The 18,273-nt window shown below is 44.7% G+C and overlaps 1 protein-coding gene across 1 annotated transcript; it reads right to left on the minus strand.

Moving 5' to 3' along the window:
* Positions 1-2,359: 2,359 nt before the first annotated feature.
* LOC146353156 (surfeit locus protein 4-like) lies at positions 2,360-17,966 on the minus strand. Its single transcript, XM_084835830.1, has 6 exons — positions 17,843-17,966; positions 9,874-10,060; positions 7,348-7,424; positions 5,855-5,898; positions 4,775-4,961; positions 2,360-3,889 (listed from the first exon to the last, which is right to left on the minus strand). Exons 1-6 carry the CDS (start codon positions 17,891-17,893, stop codon positions 3,623-3,625), a joined length of 813 nt encoding a protein of 270 aa, XP_084691956.1. The 5' UTR covers positions 17,894-17,966; the 3' UTR covers positions 2,360-3,622.
* Between the last annotated feature and the right edge of the window lie 307 nt (positions 17,967-18,273).

Raw genomic sequence — 18,273 nt, forward strand, 5'->3', positions numbered from 1 at the left:
GTCACACTGCTTATTTAACTTATATGCAGAGTACATCATGAGAAATGCTGGGTTGGATGAATCAGAGGTCGGAATTAAGATTGCTGGGAGAATTATCAACAACCTCCGATATGCAGACGATACCACCCTAATGGCAGAAAGCGAAGAGGATCTAAAGAGCCTCTTGTTGAGGGTGAAAGAGGAGAGTGCAAAAGCTGGTTTGAAACTCAACATTAAAAAAACTAAGATCATGGCATCTGGCCCTATCACTTCCTGGCATATAGAAGGGGAAGAAATGGAAGCAGTGACAGATTTTACTTTCTTGGGCTCCAAGATCACCACAGACGGTGACTGTAGCCATGAAATTAAAAGACGCTTGCTCCTTGGGAGGAAAGCTATGGCAAACCTAGACAGCATAGTAAGGAGCAGAGACATCACCTTACCGACAAAGGTCCGTCTAATCAAAGCTATGGTTTTCCTAGTAGTAATGTATGGCTGTGAGAGCTGGACTATAAGGAAGGCTGAGCGCCGAAGAATTGATGCTTTCGAACTGTGGTGCTGGAGAAGACTCTTACGAGTCCCCTGGACTGCAAGGAGGTCAAATCAGTCCATCCTAAAGGAAATCAACCCTGAGTGCTCATTGGAAGGACAGATACTGAAGCTGAAGCTCCAATATTTTGGCCACCTAATGCGAAAACTCTCTGGAAAAGACCCTGATGCTGGGAAAGACTGAAGGCAAAAGGAGAAGGGGACAGCAGTGGATGAGATGGCTAGATAGCATCACCGATGCAATGAATATGAACTTGAGCATGCTCCAGGAGAGAGTGCAGGACAGGAAGGCCTGGCGTGCTATGGTCCATGGGGTCACGAGTCAGACACGACTGAACGACTGAACAACAACGTTGCAGCTGCTGGGAAAAGGCTGTTCGTTTTGTCCAGCGTATGGGATGGACATGTATTTTCTGCTGTGATGATATTGGTACCTGTGCAGCACTTGCACCGCAGATATTCCACTGGAGAGCTCCAATCATAAGGGGAGATGAGGGGGGGGGGCAGGGGAGAGAAAGTCTCTCCCTGATGTGCCCAAACTATGTGAGATTCCCACCATTTTGAATATGCCTGCTGTTCGTTCCCTTTAATTCATCCACCATACCCCACTTCAGCAGCCATGCAATCCACTTATCCAGCACTGACAGTTATCCATTTACAAAAGCTAGTTTTGAGATGCTAACGGGAACCTTCCTCTCAATAGAAAAAGCAGCCACAAGGGCTCCTGAACCAGATCAGAACCACAGCCAGGGCAAAAAATTAAAGCCCCCCTTCTCTCTTCCTCCACAGCCCCAATCCAAATCATTTCAAGGCTGCTATTCTAGAAAAACCTGCCAGTTGCGCGATCATCATCACTTTTAGTTTGGCCCTCTCAGCGTAGCACGAATAGGCACAAATCTGACCCACAAAAATGGCAGCTTTCAGAAACCTGCTAAAGCGCATTTCACTCACCCAACTGCTAACTTGAACATCACTGTTCTCCAACACAAAGACTTTAAAAAGAAACTCAGGACTGAAATTGCTGAACTAGGACATTATCAGGCTTGAAAGTTTCTTTCCCTCTACAGGTGTTAAATTAGCACAGCTAGAGCTGAGATAGTATTATTGCCTATTACTGCTGTGATGTATGGATCCCTCTGTTCTTGCCTTGTAGTGTATTTGGGCTTTGCATGTCACAGATCTATGAACATAACAAGAGGTCTGCTGGGTCAGACTAAAGGCCCTTCTAGTCCAGCATTCTGTTCCTGCAGTGGCCAAAAAGATGCCCATGGGAAGCCCACAAAAGGGACATGAAGACAACAACCACAACCTCCTGTTCGCATTCCCTAGGAACTTGAGGTAATATACAGCCATCAAAACTAGCAGCCGCTGCTAGCCTTGGTCTCCATGAATTGGTCTAATCCCCTTTTGAAAATTATCTAAGTTGGTGTCCATCACTACATCTTGTGGTAGCAAATTCCATAGTTTAAGCATGTGCTGTGTGAGGAAGTACTTCCCTTTACCTGTTCTGAATATCCCTCCGCTCATGTTTCATTGGATGACCCTGGGTTCTAGCATTATGAGGGAGACAAACTTCTCCTTATCCACTTCCCTCACACCATGCATAATTTTATACACTTCTATCGTGTCCGCCCCATGCTTACTCAACTATTTTGTATCTAAACAGCCCCAAATGTTGTAGCTTTTCCTCATAGGGGAATCGCTCCAGCCCTGTGATAATGTTGGTTGCTCTTTTCCAGCTCTACAAATACTATTTTTTGAGGTGCAGTGACCAGAACTGTACACAGTATTCCAGCTATGGATGCGCCATAGATTTGTATAAATGTATTGACATTGGCAGTTTTTTTTATTCCTTTCCTAATAATCCCAAATATGGAATTTGCCATTCTCACAGCATCCACACACTTTACTATCACCTCTTGCAGTTCATGACCTTTTGGCTCCACTGTGTACAATTATTTTCACCTTATGTGTCCATCATCCATGTGCAGATGTAACTGCCAACTGCAAACTGACAATTCATGCATCTGGTGCCCACTGGATCACTTTTAGCTATTGACTTCATAGACTCCTGTTGCTGGAAGGGACCAATTGGTTATCTTCTGAAGCCTTTTGCTCTAAGCTAGGATGTCATTTTTTTTTTTAAAAAAAGGACAGATTGCTTTCCTGTAACTGAATAAGTGATCAACCATGAAGAAGCACCCATGGTGTATGTGTGTCTGTTTTCTGAAAATTTCTGGAGAAGCTCCCACAACCTCCTCAGTCAGATTGTTCTGTTATTCTATTCCTCCCCTAAGTTGGAGCCTCAGCTTAGTCTTGCAGAACATTCTGGAAGGAAGGGTATCTCTGTTCCTTGATCAATCCTTTCCTCCAGGATGTTCATGAATACTCCAGGCAGAACACTGTAGGTTCTAAAACTGAGGCAGGAACATTCTTGCTGTGGTGGTTACTAGTCAACTGGCAAATCTTCTCTGCAACCTGCAGATCTTGCTCAGATAAAAATGGGTGTTCCCATTGTTCTTGTTTTGACATCAAAGGTAAGGGAGACAGAGGATACCTCCTGTATGCTTCCTCTAATAAGGGCTGTTTCATTCCCCCTCCTTCTTCCTTCAAGACAAAGAGAAGCAAGGAATCAAGACCATTCTTTAAAATACTCCATATCCTTGTATATATGCTCAAGTCGACAGACCCAACTTTAACATTTGGGCTGGAAGCAGGCCAACAAAGCTCAGCCCTGCCAAGATGTAAGTTATGGGGATGAATAGCTCTCCTGAAGAGATGGAGTTCAACTTGTTTCCATCCTGGCTTCTTATATCAGAAGATGAAAAGTCTTAGTGCCCTAGAAGGCCATGGGGTCTCAAAGGATAAGTAGGAAAGTTCAGCAAATCAATATGCATATATATATATAATTCGACTTTAATTTACATGTCTCAAACAGGATAGAAAGCAAAGGCTCTCCCACCCTGATAAGGCCACCGTGAACTATGATAAACCTCAAGAGAATCAATCGAAAGAGAAGAAAATTCTACACAGGTTTGTAAAAGCCATAGTATCCCCCCCCCTCCCACCACTGAGCACTGTTCACAGTCCATCTTCACCACTTCTTCTTGTGCTCGTCCATGGAAACCCCCCCAGGTCCCAATGCCACAACAAGTAGCAGGCCGCCTATGACAGACATGGTCTGGAAAAAGTCGTATTTGAGAAAGTCGTGGAGGGGCCTGTAGGTGGGGACGCTCCAGAAGGCATTCTGGATCAGGTTGATGACGAAGAGCCAGATGACCAGGGTGAGAGCAGCGAGCTTGGTCTTGAAGCCAATGGCTACCAAAATGATGAGTGCCATGCCAAAGATGTCCTGGAAAATCTGGGGAGAGAAAACAGAAATACCATACATCAATTTAATGCAGTTCCTTGGCTCAGTGGCTGGCCCCCTCCAGCCTCAACATTTGCCTAAGAGACTACTTCGGGCTCTCAGATAGTCCTAGTTTAACCTTCCCCTCCCAGGTGTCCTCCGGATGTTCCAGACTACAACTCTGGGAGTTGTAGTCCAACACATCTGGAGGGCACCCAGTTGGGGAAGGCTGAACCAAGTGAATGCAACAAGATCAAACCTGCATGGAAGTAAACCAAATTCTGTCACCCCTTATACATTATGCACATGTGCATATATCTGCTTATTTAACAGGATTTATTTTAGTCCTGCTGCTATTGCTAGGAACCCGCGAGGTGTTGCTAGGTGCAATTGCTAGGTGTTATCCTGGGTCTATGAACATTTGATGGCCTACCCAGCTTCTGAGATTTCACCAGGCATTGCCTAGATGTTTTACAACCATAAGGGCTAGTAACCTGTTTTTAAAAAATGAAAGAGTCCTAAGGATATGAAATTCTGCACCCATACCAAAGTCTGTGTCTGCATGGTGTGATCTTGGGATACACGTGGCCCTTGGAAAGAAACAAGAAATGACTGTGAGGATATGTCAAAAGAGTGTTAACAAAAGCCTCCAGGATAAGGGAGAGGTCTGGCAGGAGCTGAGTTACTAACAGCCATGCTAAGCCACTTGCTTCACTGGCCAGGAGACTGTCCTAGAATTGAAAGGCCTGGCTTATTTGCTGTCCTCACTACGCTGTGTTGAGGTTAACGCATGCTTGCCCAAGTGTGCATGCAGGCTTCTTCTTATTATTATTATTATTTCTAGAGGCAATCAGCCAGTGCTATAGCCAGAAAAACACAAAATGAGAGGCCACTCACGGTGAAGGTGCCAAGTTCAAAGTGCAGGAGCGTCATGAACATGAGAACAAGGAGCAACCGGCCACCAAGCTGCATGTACTGCCGTGGTGAGATGTCATCCATGGTAGGGACTCCAGCAAACATAGACTTCCCCTCAGAACGAGACTCTGCAAGCAGCAGAAGCAGCCCACCCCCAAGAGCCAAATTCCTACAAGGAAGAAAAAAACACAGGTGGTTCAGACAACGAGGCACAAACTGCATATTCTGTAACAGAGCAGGATTTGGCACCTGGACCTTCTCTTCATGGTTCTGCTTCCCTAACCCCATGATATTTATCTTCCCAGCTGCTCGGATGTACCTGAAGCATCCAGTCCATAGCTGTAAGCGACACCTATGGTGATGCTGGCCTGCTTGACATGGCTATTACCACTTGGACCTCCACTCGGGGAGTCAGCAAAGCTGGTTTGTCTTAGCTGGTGCATGTATTTCTCTGTGAGCTAGACAACAAGATCTAGCTCTCCGTGCTTTGCTTGCTACCTGGTTGATGGCTTCCCCTTCACCTTAAGTGTCCTGTGGTACTCTAGGGAAATTTCCCACTTCCTGGACAAATGAACCCAAGGAGTCGAGGATTAGATATTCTTCCTGCAACCACTTACTTGAGTTAGTATAGACAGCATTCAAGAATTACTAAAGGCATTTTTTCAGTCTGCAGGGATTAGTGGAAACTTTAATGCTTGTTCTATGTGAAGGAGGTTGACACAGATCACAACCAGATGCTTATGAAGAGAATCTCCTTCAATGGAGGCAATCACGGGGCAGAGCTGCACTATGTTACTGAGTGTATCACCACTGAACTGTAGTTCTGGGGCTGGGACCATGGGTGATCCACCTTCCCATCCCCCCTTCTGAGTAAGCTTTCCACCATGGAGCTGGCAACTCGGTTCTTCTGAGGCACACAAGTGAGGACCTGTCCAACTTGGATAGGCACCCCTGCTTATATGAAAAGGGCGTGAGATATCCCCCTTACCAAGTATATCAAAGCCCCCTGTCAGGTTTCCTTGGTGGAGTTACAACTCAACATGCCTTGTGGCTTTCACTCACCTCATTAAGAACTTGAGGTCCCATAAAATACTGTACGCAATTGTCTGGAAAAAAAAGCCAGCAGATTGTGACTAAAGGGACACCATCTTCACTTTTGTTGAAGAAAAACAAAGAGTCTGATGATACCTTAAAGACTGAGAGATGTATTGGGGCAGAAGCTTTTGTACACTAAAGCCCACTTTTATCATAGGTGTGAAGTATTACTCTCAGTTGACAGATCTGTACACATACATAGTACACACACAGGTACAGAGACAAGAAGTTCATAAATACTGGGGCCTAGACAGTAATGACATGCAAAAAGTTTCGAGACGCGTTTCCCAATTCTAGGCAGAACCGAAATATATACAAAATAGGAACTGAGTGATCCATTCACAACAGCAATTACTGGCGAAATTACCTCCTTCTAGGCTGGGGTATCATCAATGATCCAGCTATGTGGAGTGTGTCACTCTGCTCTTATCCTGAATACATTTAGGCTTTGCATATAAATGCTGCACATCCATTGCTATCCTTTGCATTTCATGGCCTTTTGGCCCCAATGTTAACAAATCTTTTTTTTTCTTCATTGTACCCATGAAAGTAACACTTCACATATCTAATGAGGTGGGCTCTAGTCCACGGCAGCACAGACTACAATAATCTGCTATACTTTACGGTACCAAAATACTCATTTCACCAAAGTAGGTGTGTTGAGAGAGCCATCAATAAAGTAGAGCAATACTTTTGAACAACTTGCTCAGGATCACAAGTTTACAAGATGCCCTAATGGACTCACCAAATCCTGTATTTTGCCTTAAAGATATAACCTTCTATTATTTGAAACGGAAGCTACTGAAGAAGGATGTTTGGTCAAATGGTAAATGAGAGGGGTTTCCCCTTAATGTTTTTCCCTTTACGTTTCCCCCTAAACATAATTTTAAATCAACGAAGAATTTTAAATTGGCAATTTAAAACTGATTTTATAGTTAATGAGCACTTTTGTTATTTAAGATTGTTGGCAATAACAATACATCTGCTTATCATTTTGGGGGTTTTTTACCATTGATATTTTGCAATAAATACAGAATTTAGGGCAGTATCCAGCGCTGGCAGTTCATTACTGCTGATCAAATTGTGCTAGCAGGAATGGCCACTAGCACAGTGGGAAGCCAGAGCCTCACAGCGCAACCAGGAAACTAGCTGAAATGACTGCTTTTGGAATTGGACAAGGCAGCAGAGCTCCCTTCCACGAACTCCGCTGACTTCCCCATTCTGGAAATGGTAATTTCAGCTAGTTCCCAGTTGTGTTACCCAGCACAAGAGTCCCACTGCACTACAGCAGTTGTTCCTGCCCTTAGTACGATTTCTATATACCTTAACCCTTAACGTTTTATTTCCTTGGACAGTAAAATCTGATTCTCCTCCCCTAAAGCACTAAATCCTTGGAATGGGGCTCAGCATACCTTCTCACTGTGAGTTCTAGATCTCGTTCCTTAAACTTTTCAACTCACCTGCATAAAAATGATCCCAAATAGGCCAAAACATGCGTACGGAACAAACTTTCTGGCTAAGACAAGCACACACCCAGCTGAAACAGAGAACAGAGAAGATGGTTAGGTGAGAACAAAAGAAATGCAGCAGGGAAACAGAATATAGAGGATTTTTTCCACATGGCCCTTTCCTACACTTGGCCTGAAGCAGCTTTAATGAGAATTAATGCATTTTTTCTTTTTAAAAAATTGAAGTGATTTGAGTGTGTAGTCTCATCTTGGTTGTAGAATAAGCCAGGAACCACTTTCTCCTCATAAATACGCCAAGATATTAAGATCTGCTTCGGAGGCTCTTCTCCAAGTTCTCCTGCTTTCCGAAGCGATGTGTATGGTGTGACTGGGGGAAAAGACCTATTCTATTGTGGTATCTTTGTTGGAATGTCCTCTGGCATCAACCCAGCTGTCTTTCTGGCAAAGACATATGAAGACCTTCTTTATTTGCCCAGGTTTTTTAGTATAACCTTTCAGATCTTTTTATTCTGGAGCTGTATGTGTTTTTATTCAATTGTGCTGCTGTTTTTAAATATTTATTGCTTTGTTTTATTTTTAGAACTATTTTAAAAATGAATGTTCTTGTGAAAGTCTTTGTACTTGGAACAGAATAACTCTAATAAATAAAAATAGCATTCCTGTGGACTGTGATTATAACTGTATTCTCCGCCTCCACTCCCCATTCTCTAAGGCAGGGCCAGCCCTACCATTAGGCAGAGTGAGGCAGTTGCCTCAGGTGGCAGACACTATGAGGTGACAGCAAGGTGCTGGAGGATAGCGTTGTGGACCATGTGGCCTGCACCCCCTAAGCTAGCCTGATGCCTTCAAGTGTGGTGGAAGACTCTGTCCCGTTGCCAGTGATGAAGAAAGATTCAACTGCCAGTCTAGTCAGCTTCTGTACATGGAATGGGAGGGGGCGCCATCTTGTCCTTTGCCTCAGGCAGAAAAATGTCTTGGGCCAGCCCTAATCCAAGAAGTTCAAGGTAACATGCATGGAATTGTCCCATACTATCCTTGCAACAACTCAGTTTATTTATTCAGTGTTTATCCCCACCTTTCCTCCAAGAAACTGAGGGCAGCATGCATTGCTCGCTCTTTCTCCCTCTTTTATTCTTTCAGCAACCCGAAGAATTAGGATAGGCCAAGAGACAATGACTGCTCAAAGGTAAACTTCATAGTGGAGTGCAAATTGGAACCCAGTTCTCCCCAAACTAAGACTGCAATCTTGTGCTCACATACCTGGGAATAAACTGCACTGAATTCAGTGGGCAGGGCTGGTTCAAGCTCTCTTGCTGCCCGAGGCAAGAGAGCACACATGTGCCTCTGCCACACCTCCTGCCCATGGTTCCCCCCAACATGCCATCACTACACCACACAGGCTCACTTATGGGACATGCCACTGGTTGGTTATCTGGCAAAAGGTTCAGATAAGTTGCTTCATTAGCACAGGGGTATTATATGGTTGACTCCCTGTCACTATGATAGGTGTCTTTACAGCCAGTGTCAGCTTGAATCCTTAATTTTTCTGGCTTCTCACATAAAATACAAGTCCAGTCCTAGGCCTGCATATATTACAAATGTGTGTGTGCATTACTGCAAGGATGAGGGTTACAACATGTAACATGTTCTTTTATTCCAGTTTCTCAGAGAGGGGAACTACTATGCTATCTTTGTGTATTTGGTTTCAAAGATCAGGACTTAATATGAAAAGCATTACTGTTGGTTAAAAAAATTACACTATCTTATTCTTACTTTCAACAGATATGTTGTCATTAGCTTTTGTACTACATTTTTATTCTGTTTCATCTGAACACTAACCTAACAAATACTGAACAAACAAGTCATGCAAATGACGACTGATAAAACAGAGGGCCAGTGTGGTGTAGTGGCTAGAGTGTTGGACTGGGAGTTGGGAGATCCAGGTTCTAGTCCCCACTCGGCCATGGAAGCTCACTGGGTGACTTTGGGCCAGTCACAGACTCTCAGCCCAGCCTACCGCACAGGGTTGTTGTTGTGAGGATAAAATGGAGGAGGAGGAGGACTATATACGCCACCTTGGGTTCCTTAAGGAGGAAAAAAGGCGGGGTATAAATGTAATAAAGAAATAAATAATAAATAAATAAAACAGATGGGCTGTGTAAACATTCTCAATCTGCTGAAATGGATTAGAAGATTTATTAGATCCTTTGAATGCAACCTGAAAAGAGAGTGAACCCTGAAAAGAGCATTAAGGAGCTGGTATTTTCCAGCTGAGATTATCCTAGGTCTGGTAGATTCCTGCCGTTGCCTCACACAGGCAGGTACCAGAGCTCACCGCCTACTAGAGAGGAGGATCAAGTTTGCAGCTATAGGCTCAGACACCAGCGAATCACTCCCTGGAAGTCCCTATAAAAAAGCCAACACGTGCATGGTCCCACTGTCTGCGGCAAGACCTATGGAGGACGCCAGTTCAGTGCCAGTCCTCCTCTTCCTAGTCACCAAAAAGGGAGCTCTTACCCAGCTGCCCACACATGTTGATTAATACAAAAAGCGTGGCTAAGAGTGCACCGCTTCCCCACGACATGTTGATGTAGTCGCGCTGCTCACTCCACTGGAACCACATCCGGATGCCATCCTCCAAGAACGTGCTGATCAGGCAGAGGTGAGCCAGGTGAGGTAGGTAGTGCTTTGTCACACGCAAGAACTGGGGAGAAGGGAGGACAGCATTAGAGAGGAGTGCCCCCGCAAGGCTGCAAAGACAGAAGCCACCCGGACGTACAAACCACTTTGGGCATTTCTGCCCCACAGGAAGAAGCTATGCTACATGTGACAACTGGAAGGCAGGTGCATTTGTCCCTTTCTAGATACAAACACAGAGCCTTGAAGCTATGTCACAACCTGATGTTATGGCCAGGAATGGGTCACTCTTAGAACTCGGTAAGGGAAAGTCTTCTCACACAACATGGGATTTAAGCCTGTGTACTTAAGATGAGGTGATAGAATAGATGGCTGTCTTGTCGATAGTCAGACCACTTAATTTTTACTTTCCACATCAGTTTCCAAGCCAAATGCCTTCAGATGCACAGTTTCTGACTGAACGGAAGGAAGGTATCTGGTTGTTCTCTTTGACTGGTTTGCGAAGATTTAGACTGAGAGTTCCAGGCCAAGATTATACTCATCTGCCTGGTCTGCCTTGTTCCCTCATCAATCTCAGCGCTCTCCAGCAGTTACCCATAATGCGGGACATATAAGCGGCAAGGACGATGACTAGAGCGCCGATGATGGAAAACTCGACCTGAATCCAACAAGACACATCATAGGAATCATTTGAAGACCTACGAGGTGGCGACATGTGCAGCGAAGAGAGCTTTCTACTCTACACGCATTGCATCCGCAACTCATACCCAGCTGAGCTGTTCAGGGTGGTGAGGGAGCTGAGTCAGTCCCCCCGCCCCCCAATCCGATCTTACAGCCTTCAGTAGCTCACTGTGATGCCTTTAATGAGTTTTTTGCAGATAAAATCTCTCAGATACGAGCCAACTTGGATACTGCCATGGGGACAGAAATCGACAGTGGGGTGTCCATCAACTCTGCTTGCATGATTAAAATGGATCATTTTCAGCTTATGACTCCTGGTGATGTGGACAAGCTGCTTTGTTTGGTCAAAAAGACAATTTGCCCTCTCAATCCCTGCCCATCCTGGCTTGTAGTCCAGGGAGGGGAGATGGTAAAGCAATTTTTGCTGAATATTATTAATGCCTCCCTAAGGGAAGGTAATTTTCCATCATGTCTGAAAGAAGCAATTGTTAGACCGCTTCTGAAGAAGCCTTCCCTTGACCCCCTAGACTTCAATAACTACAGGCCAGTAAGTAATTTACCATTCTGGGGCAAGGTAATCGAGAGAGTGATGTCAACTCCAAGCAGTCTTGGATGAAACTGATTACCTGGACCCATTTCAAACCGGCTTCAGAGCGGGATACGGAGCTGAGACTGCCATGGTTGCCTTGGTGGATGATCTTCACCTGGGACTCAATAGGGAGAGTGAATTCCTGTTGATTCATTTGGATCTCTCTGCAGCATTCGATATCATCGACCATGGTATCCTTCTCAACAAGGGAGTTGGGGGTTGGGGGCACTGCTCTGCAGTGGTTCTGTCCCTTTCTCGCAGGATGATTCCAGTTGGTGATGCTCGGGGATAATTGTTCCTCAAAAAAGGAACCATTATGTGGAGTCCCTCAGGGCTCCATTCTATCCCCGATGCTGTTCAATATCTACATGAAACTGCTGGAAGGGATCATCAGGAGGTTTGGGGCTGAGTGTTATCAGTATGCTGATGACACCCAGATCTATTCCTCCTTAACATCTTCATCCAAGGAAGGTATGACTCCTCTGAATGACTGCCTGAAATAGGTAATGGACTGGATAAGGGAGAACAAGCTGAAATTGAATCCAGGCAAGACAGAGGTGCTTGTTGTGAAGGGTCCTAATTCAGGTATTTTGGTATGTCAACCAGTTCTGGATGGGGCCGCACTCCCCCTGAAGGAGAAAGTTCGCAGCTTGGGGGTGCTTCTTGACCCAACCCTGCTCCTGGCACCACAGGTGGAGACACCGGTGAGAAGTGCCTGTTATCAACGTCGGCTGATATGCCAGCTGTGCCTGTTCCTGGAGCATGCGGACCTGGTAGCGCTGGTAACCTCTAGGCTTGATTTCTGCAATGACTGTACTTGGGGCTGCCTGTATATTTAGTTCGGAAACTTAACTGGCACAAAATATGGCAGCCAGATTGGTCTCTGGGACACCTTGTGGAGACCATATTACACCGGTTTTAAAATCTTTACACTGGCTGCCAATTTGTTTCCGAGCAAAATATAAAGTCTCACCTTTAAGGCCTTACATGGTCTACATCCAAGGTGCCCTAGGGAATGCCTTCTTCTCTGTGTCCCAGTCCGCCACCTAAGGTCCTCTGAGGGCTATCTGCTGTGTGAGTCTGGCAGCCACATGCAAGAGGACCTTTTCCTTTGCCACCCCTCAGTTGTGGAATGACCTGCTGGGTGAAATGCACCTGCTGACCACCCACCTGCTGACCTCGTTGAAGGTTTTTAAGCAGGCATTAAATACTCTATTATTCCGGCTAAAAGGACTTCCTTTTTTAGAACTCTCGTTCCTTTTGCTGACTTTTGTATACTATTTTTAACCAGTGTTGTTTTAAGCTGTGTTTTATTGTTGGATTTTTTTAAAAAAATGTTTTTAGTTCAAAGTTGTTTTTAGTTATATGTTGTTTGTATATATTGTCCATACGTTTTTGTGTAAATGGTTTTTAAACTTTGTATATTGTATTTTAACGTTTTAACTTTTGCAAACCACCCAGAGAGCTTCGGCTATGGGGCAGTATAGAAATGTAAATGATTAATAATAATAATAATAATGTCTACGTAGAAAACAAAACAAAAAGGAGGGCAACAGTTGCAACGCCCCCCAAAATGCTAAACAGCACCCAGCTGTTGTGATTAGCAATATCAAAGGTACAGTTTATTATACAAAGGGGGAACATTCAATTGTGCAAAACACAGCATTACAAAGCCCATGTTCAAAGGGTAAAATATAAAGAAACAGGGCTAAACTTTCAAAATACACAAACGGAGATCCATTCAAAGATGCACAATCCGAGAATGCACAGACAGGCATCGGGTTAGAGTGCCTGTTTCAACAGTTTTCATCAGAAGGAAAATGAGTTCTTCTTCCATTTAACATACAATTTAAAATTTAACAAGGCCAAACGTTGTCTGATGTTTTCCTCCTGAGCCAGCTTGTCAGGTGTTTCCTTTTTTTCTGTTATTTGGTCAAATAAGATTGGCATGAGAGAAGGAAATGACTGACAAGGTGACCACATTTGGTGAATCAGACAAAGCTGGTAAAAGGCACTGGAAGCGATCAACATAACATGGACAGCTTGGGAAGATTGTTGAAAGGGGCACTCTACTGATGCCCGTCTGTGCATTCTCGGACTGTGCATCTTCGAATGGATCTCCACTTGTGTATTGTTTCTTTATATTTCCCCCCCTTCTTTATACATGGGGTTTGTAGTACTGTTTTGTAAAATTGAATTTTCACCTTTTGTGTAATAAATCACACCTTTGATATTGTTAATCACAACAGTTAGTTGCTGTATAGCATTTCTTTGTGGTGATAACTCTATGAAGAACGTATTTTTATCAGAAATATCTCTGTGCAATGTAAACCATACTTGCCAGATGCCTGGCTTGGCACAGACCAGGATCTCTGGCAGCCTACTTGCTCGTGCCTCCCTGATGTCATACAAGCCAGCAGCTTGTAATTCCCAAGTCCAGCTACTGAACCACATGCTCTACTCTCAGAGTTAGGAATTCTCTCCCCCAAAATCCTAGACCCCCAGCCTTACTGAACGAAAGAAAAATGCCAAGATATTGTACGTGCTCTCTCCCCCTCTAGCTGTACCTTCCAGGCAACCACCTTCATTTTAATCTAGTTGTATTCCTGGTTCAAGATAGCAGATTGCCAAAATAAACTTTTTACAATCAAAAACTGATAGTGTTGGCAAAGAGAGGCAGTATTCATGGAGTGTGAATATAGCACACTGGGGTTCACTGATAATGTCTAAACGTATTTCAAACCATACTACCCTAGAATTTTAAGAGTTGGAAGGGACCCACTCCCCAGCATGGATGTTGTTTTACACAAAAACCCTTTTCCTCCAGAGAAGCAGAATTAACTAAGCAGCACTGTATATGGTCAGACCAAAAACCTGAACTGGAATTTCTTCTGTGCAGATCCCCTAGAAAGGGGATTTCTGTGTAATCTGTGTGTTGTTTAAATCCAGAGGGGTCCATTTTTTGCTTAGTTATCAGTCAGCAGTACATCGCTACATCATGTTCTGTAATGTTGCACTGGCATAGCCATTGCTTTGCCTCATTCTAAGTAGTCATGTGCTGATTTAGCAAGACTGTGGATCAGGCAGCAAGCTTCTAGCTCTCATGGTAACAGAGGCAAGCTTCAAAAATGAACACCCATAAGAGAAACAAAAATACATTTGGGCTTCTGTTTCAAGTCAGACAATTTCTACACTCAAGTCACTGGGTTTTTTTAAAGATCTCAAAAGAGGAGCATCCTAACACCACTGGCACAACAACAGCCACGTACCAACAGCTGCCTTGCAAGGGCTACTTGAAAGGCAGGAGGCAAAAAACGCTGTCTATAGTCCTAATCCTACATCAGCTGGGAGTTGCCCTTCTCACCTTGCTTATTTATTACATTTCTATACCGCCCAGGAGCTGAAGCTCTCTGGACAGTTCATGTGTTCATCTCCATTTTTTTTATTGGGCTCCTGATTTTAAAGGCCCTTCCCCCCAACACACTGTTCCCCCTCTTGTTTCTTCTTTAGGGTCTATTTATATGGTCTTTCCATATTGTGAGCTCTTTTAGGGGTCCCAAGCTATATAAGTAAGATTCATGAAAGTGGACATGGGAAGGGGATGCAAGGCTCACAGGAAGACTGTTTAACCCCAATTCCTTCCCTCCTTTCAGCAGTGACACGGTAGCTCCTTTTACTGCCCTTGAGTGGAGGACCTGGCACACTACAGAACACACTCCATATGGTTCAGGGCCAATCTACCACCCTTGGATTGTTTGGGGAGGCAAGACAACTGATCCTTCACTCACCCTTCTCCCAGCCTCAGACAGTACAGCACATTCCCTGGCAGCATGAGATCAGCATACAAGCACAACTCTTGGCCCCTGCCAGTTCGGGGGATGGGCAGACTTTTTCCAGTGCCCCTCCACCATTTGCTCTGTTTTCTGCAGGGGTTACTAGTCTTGTTACAGACCCTTTTTACCTCTCTTACCTCCCCCCACGACCCACATCTAGGTCCCTGGGACGTCCACACTCTTCAGCAATACAGGGAGTGATAGTGGGGCTACAGCATTTAGTTGATTATTTTTAATAAATGTACTTACAAAAAGAATGGATGGCAGGCACCTCTTAGAAGAAGCATTCCTGCTTCTCTCTCACACAAGAGGGAATGCTTCTTCTAAGATAAGCCTGACATGGCGCATGCAAGCATAACCCAATGAAGTAACTTTGTTTTTTGGAGCTATTGTTAATTCACATGAGAAACATATGCAGATTTAACTGATCAATCAACGAAGTTATATAATTACCTGAAGATTTCTTTAATTTAGTGACAGCCCTAAGTTCAATTTAAGATCAACTCCGGGCATTACAATATATGCGGAGAACAGGAAACACAAGTCACTCATGCTTCCTGTTTCACATGCAAAACCAGACATCGCTCTCAGTGATGTCCACCAGTTCTGATTTGGTACAAGTCACCAATGTTTATACTATACATTCTAATTCTTTTTACTAAAATTGTAAATCAGCAATTGTTAATTAGTTTAGAAATGATTATGCTGACAAATACCTGACCTGAAGGCAAGACCCATTGGCATCAGTTACACTTAGCAATGGGTTACAAGTCTGCGATCCTCTGCACTTATCTGGGATTAAGCCACAATGAATTCAGTGGGACCAACATCCAAATATATATGTGTAGGATCACACTGCTTACTGATATACCTGTCCTGCACCAATATCATGTTTTCAAGAGTATAAGATGCTTAAAAGTAACACGAAAAGACATAAACCCTGGTGTACTCTCTAATCAAAAAGCTCTGACTGCCAGAAGATAACCAAGGCAGGAAGAAACCAGAAAATAAGGAAGTTGCATATTTTGTCCATCTTGCTGACGAATGCATCTGTCTTTCAGATCATGGGATTGGTTAAGTTTACCAAAAAAAGATTAAGAGAACAACTCTCTCAGTGTATCTTCTTATGACGTGTACACCTACAAAGAAGCTCTTTCATGACATGGTTTTAAAAAAGTTGGTATCAAGAGTTGATAAATCCCATTTAAAGTAAGACTGCACACAGATAAAATCACACCCTTTAATTCCAGATTAATGTAGAGCACAGTGATACATTTGTGGCCCTTCAGATTTTTGGCCTACAACTCCCATCAGCCCTAGCCAGCACAGCCAATGGTGAGGGCTGATGGGAGTTATAGGCCAAAACATCTGAAGGGTCACAACTTGCCCACCCCGACAGAGGAACAGTCATCTCCATACTAATAATCTGAAACACAAATTAGAAACCAACCCCACTCCTACAAATGCACTGTTTTATACTTCTATACCCCCTGTAATTGCAAGTGTGGAAAAGTACAATGGGTAGCTTATCTGTGCGTGCACACTCAGGATCACTTGATACATGAAGTTACCTACGATGCTTTAAGCATCATGCCTTGGGCATCACCACTGAAATTGCTCCCACACAGTTGATGGGAGTTGGTATACAACAGCATCTGGAGAGCTACAGGTTGCCCACCCTGGTATACAGGAACCAATGTCACACAGTACGGGCGCAGCATAAACCTAACATTGTGGCAGCAACTCCCTTGCTGCCATCATAACACACAAGGGTCACCAAACAGGTAAGCATCAGGATGGTTGAAGAACAATAAAAGGATGGATGTTTGCATGCAGGATGGGCTGCAGGTTCTAAGCAGCTACAGAACCAGGGACGGGAATGTACTTCAAGTTTCTTAAAACTGAGCCCAAGGCTGACATTGTGTACATGACACGATCGAGCATCAAATTGTGAAGCTGACTGGGCATTGAAACAGGTTACCTAGAGAGGGATGGATTCTGCATCACTCACAAACACTCTTCATCTTTCCAAAAACGGATGCTTTCCCCAGCACAGTGGAACAGGCCAGACCTCAACAGCTGTCAAGGTGCCACAGTCTTGGTTAGGAGAGTGAGTGAGCTGCAAACCAGGAAATCCCCGGTTCAAATCTCACCTTGGAACCAGACTCGCCCAGTAGTCTTAGGCGAGCCACTATGGTCTCAGCCCCGCTTCCTATGTGCAATATGGGGGGCGAGGGTAATAATACTGTGCTACCATACAGGGCTGTTGTACGGACACCTGAGATAACGTAGGTTGTACATGAAGCCCTCTGAACGCTCCAAATCACCATATGAATGGTGATAATTCAATGGTTAACAGTATTCAATGATTCCAGGAGGGTTTTGTTCTATTTTTAATGCTGCCACCCGAAGATGCCTCTCCCAAAATGCAGGCAGAAGATTCCCAAGGGCGCCCAGTTCCGAAGAATCACCACCCTTCAGCGATCAGAATCCCTCGTCGGCGGAGCAAGTCGCATCAACCCATACACACAGTTCACAGCTCCCCCCACGCCGCCGAGTGAATGGTATACTCCGGCCCGCCAGCCTTTCCGCGTGCAAGGGGCAAAGGGGGAGGAGGAATACAGTAAATGGTACCTTCCTGCAGCCCTCCCTCCTACCCTCAAGCATAATGGTACGGTCCCCACACGCGGCTCATTCAGCGGAGCGGGCCGGGCCATTCTATATTGGGAGGGGAGGAAAAGCGTACCTGATCAGCAAGGTCTTCGGCGGCCCCCATTAAATCGCCGCTGGGCGCCATGGTCGGCTGAGGCGAGGCCCGACCACCCACGCGCACTCGCCAGCTCGCAGAGTGGCTCTCTCCTCCCTTTCCTGAGGGGCTCAGCGAGGGAGTGGGCGGAGCCAGAGCACAGCCAACCGCAGGCTGAACCAGCTTTCCCCTCCTCCTCTAGATCACATGGACTTGCGGCCACCGTGTGCGGGCATAGAACGTAGACGTACGAAAAGGTGCAGAGCGGTATTTCCTCGCAAAGGCTTTTAATAGTCCCGTCATCCATTCTGGAACATCCGGTCTAAAATTGAATCGATTTTTTCATTCTAACTTCCAAAATGCAGGTTTTCGCCACATATATCCTAGCGCATAGCTACGTCACTCTGCTTCAATGGAGAATCGCGGCTAAC

This window comes from Heloderma suspectum, chromosome 2 (assembly GCF_057233095.1).
Source record: "Heloderma suspectum isolate Gila_16-S chromosome 2, 16-S_ref, whole genome shotgun sequence".
Classification (NCBI taxonomy): Eukaryota; Metazoa; Chordata; class Lepidosauria; order Squamata; family Helodermatidae; genus Heloderma; species Heloderma suspectum.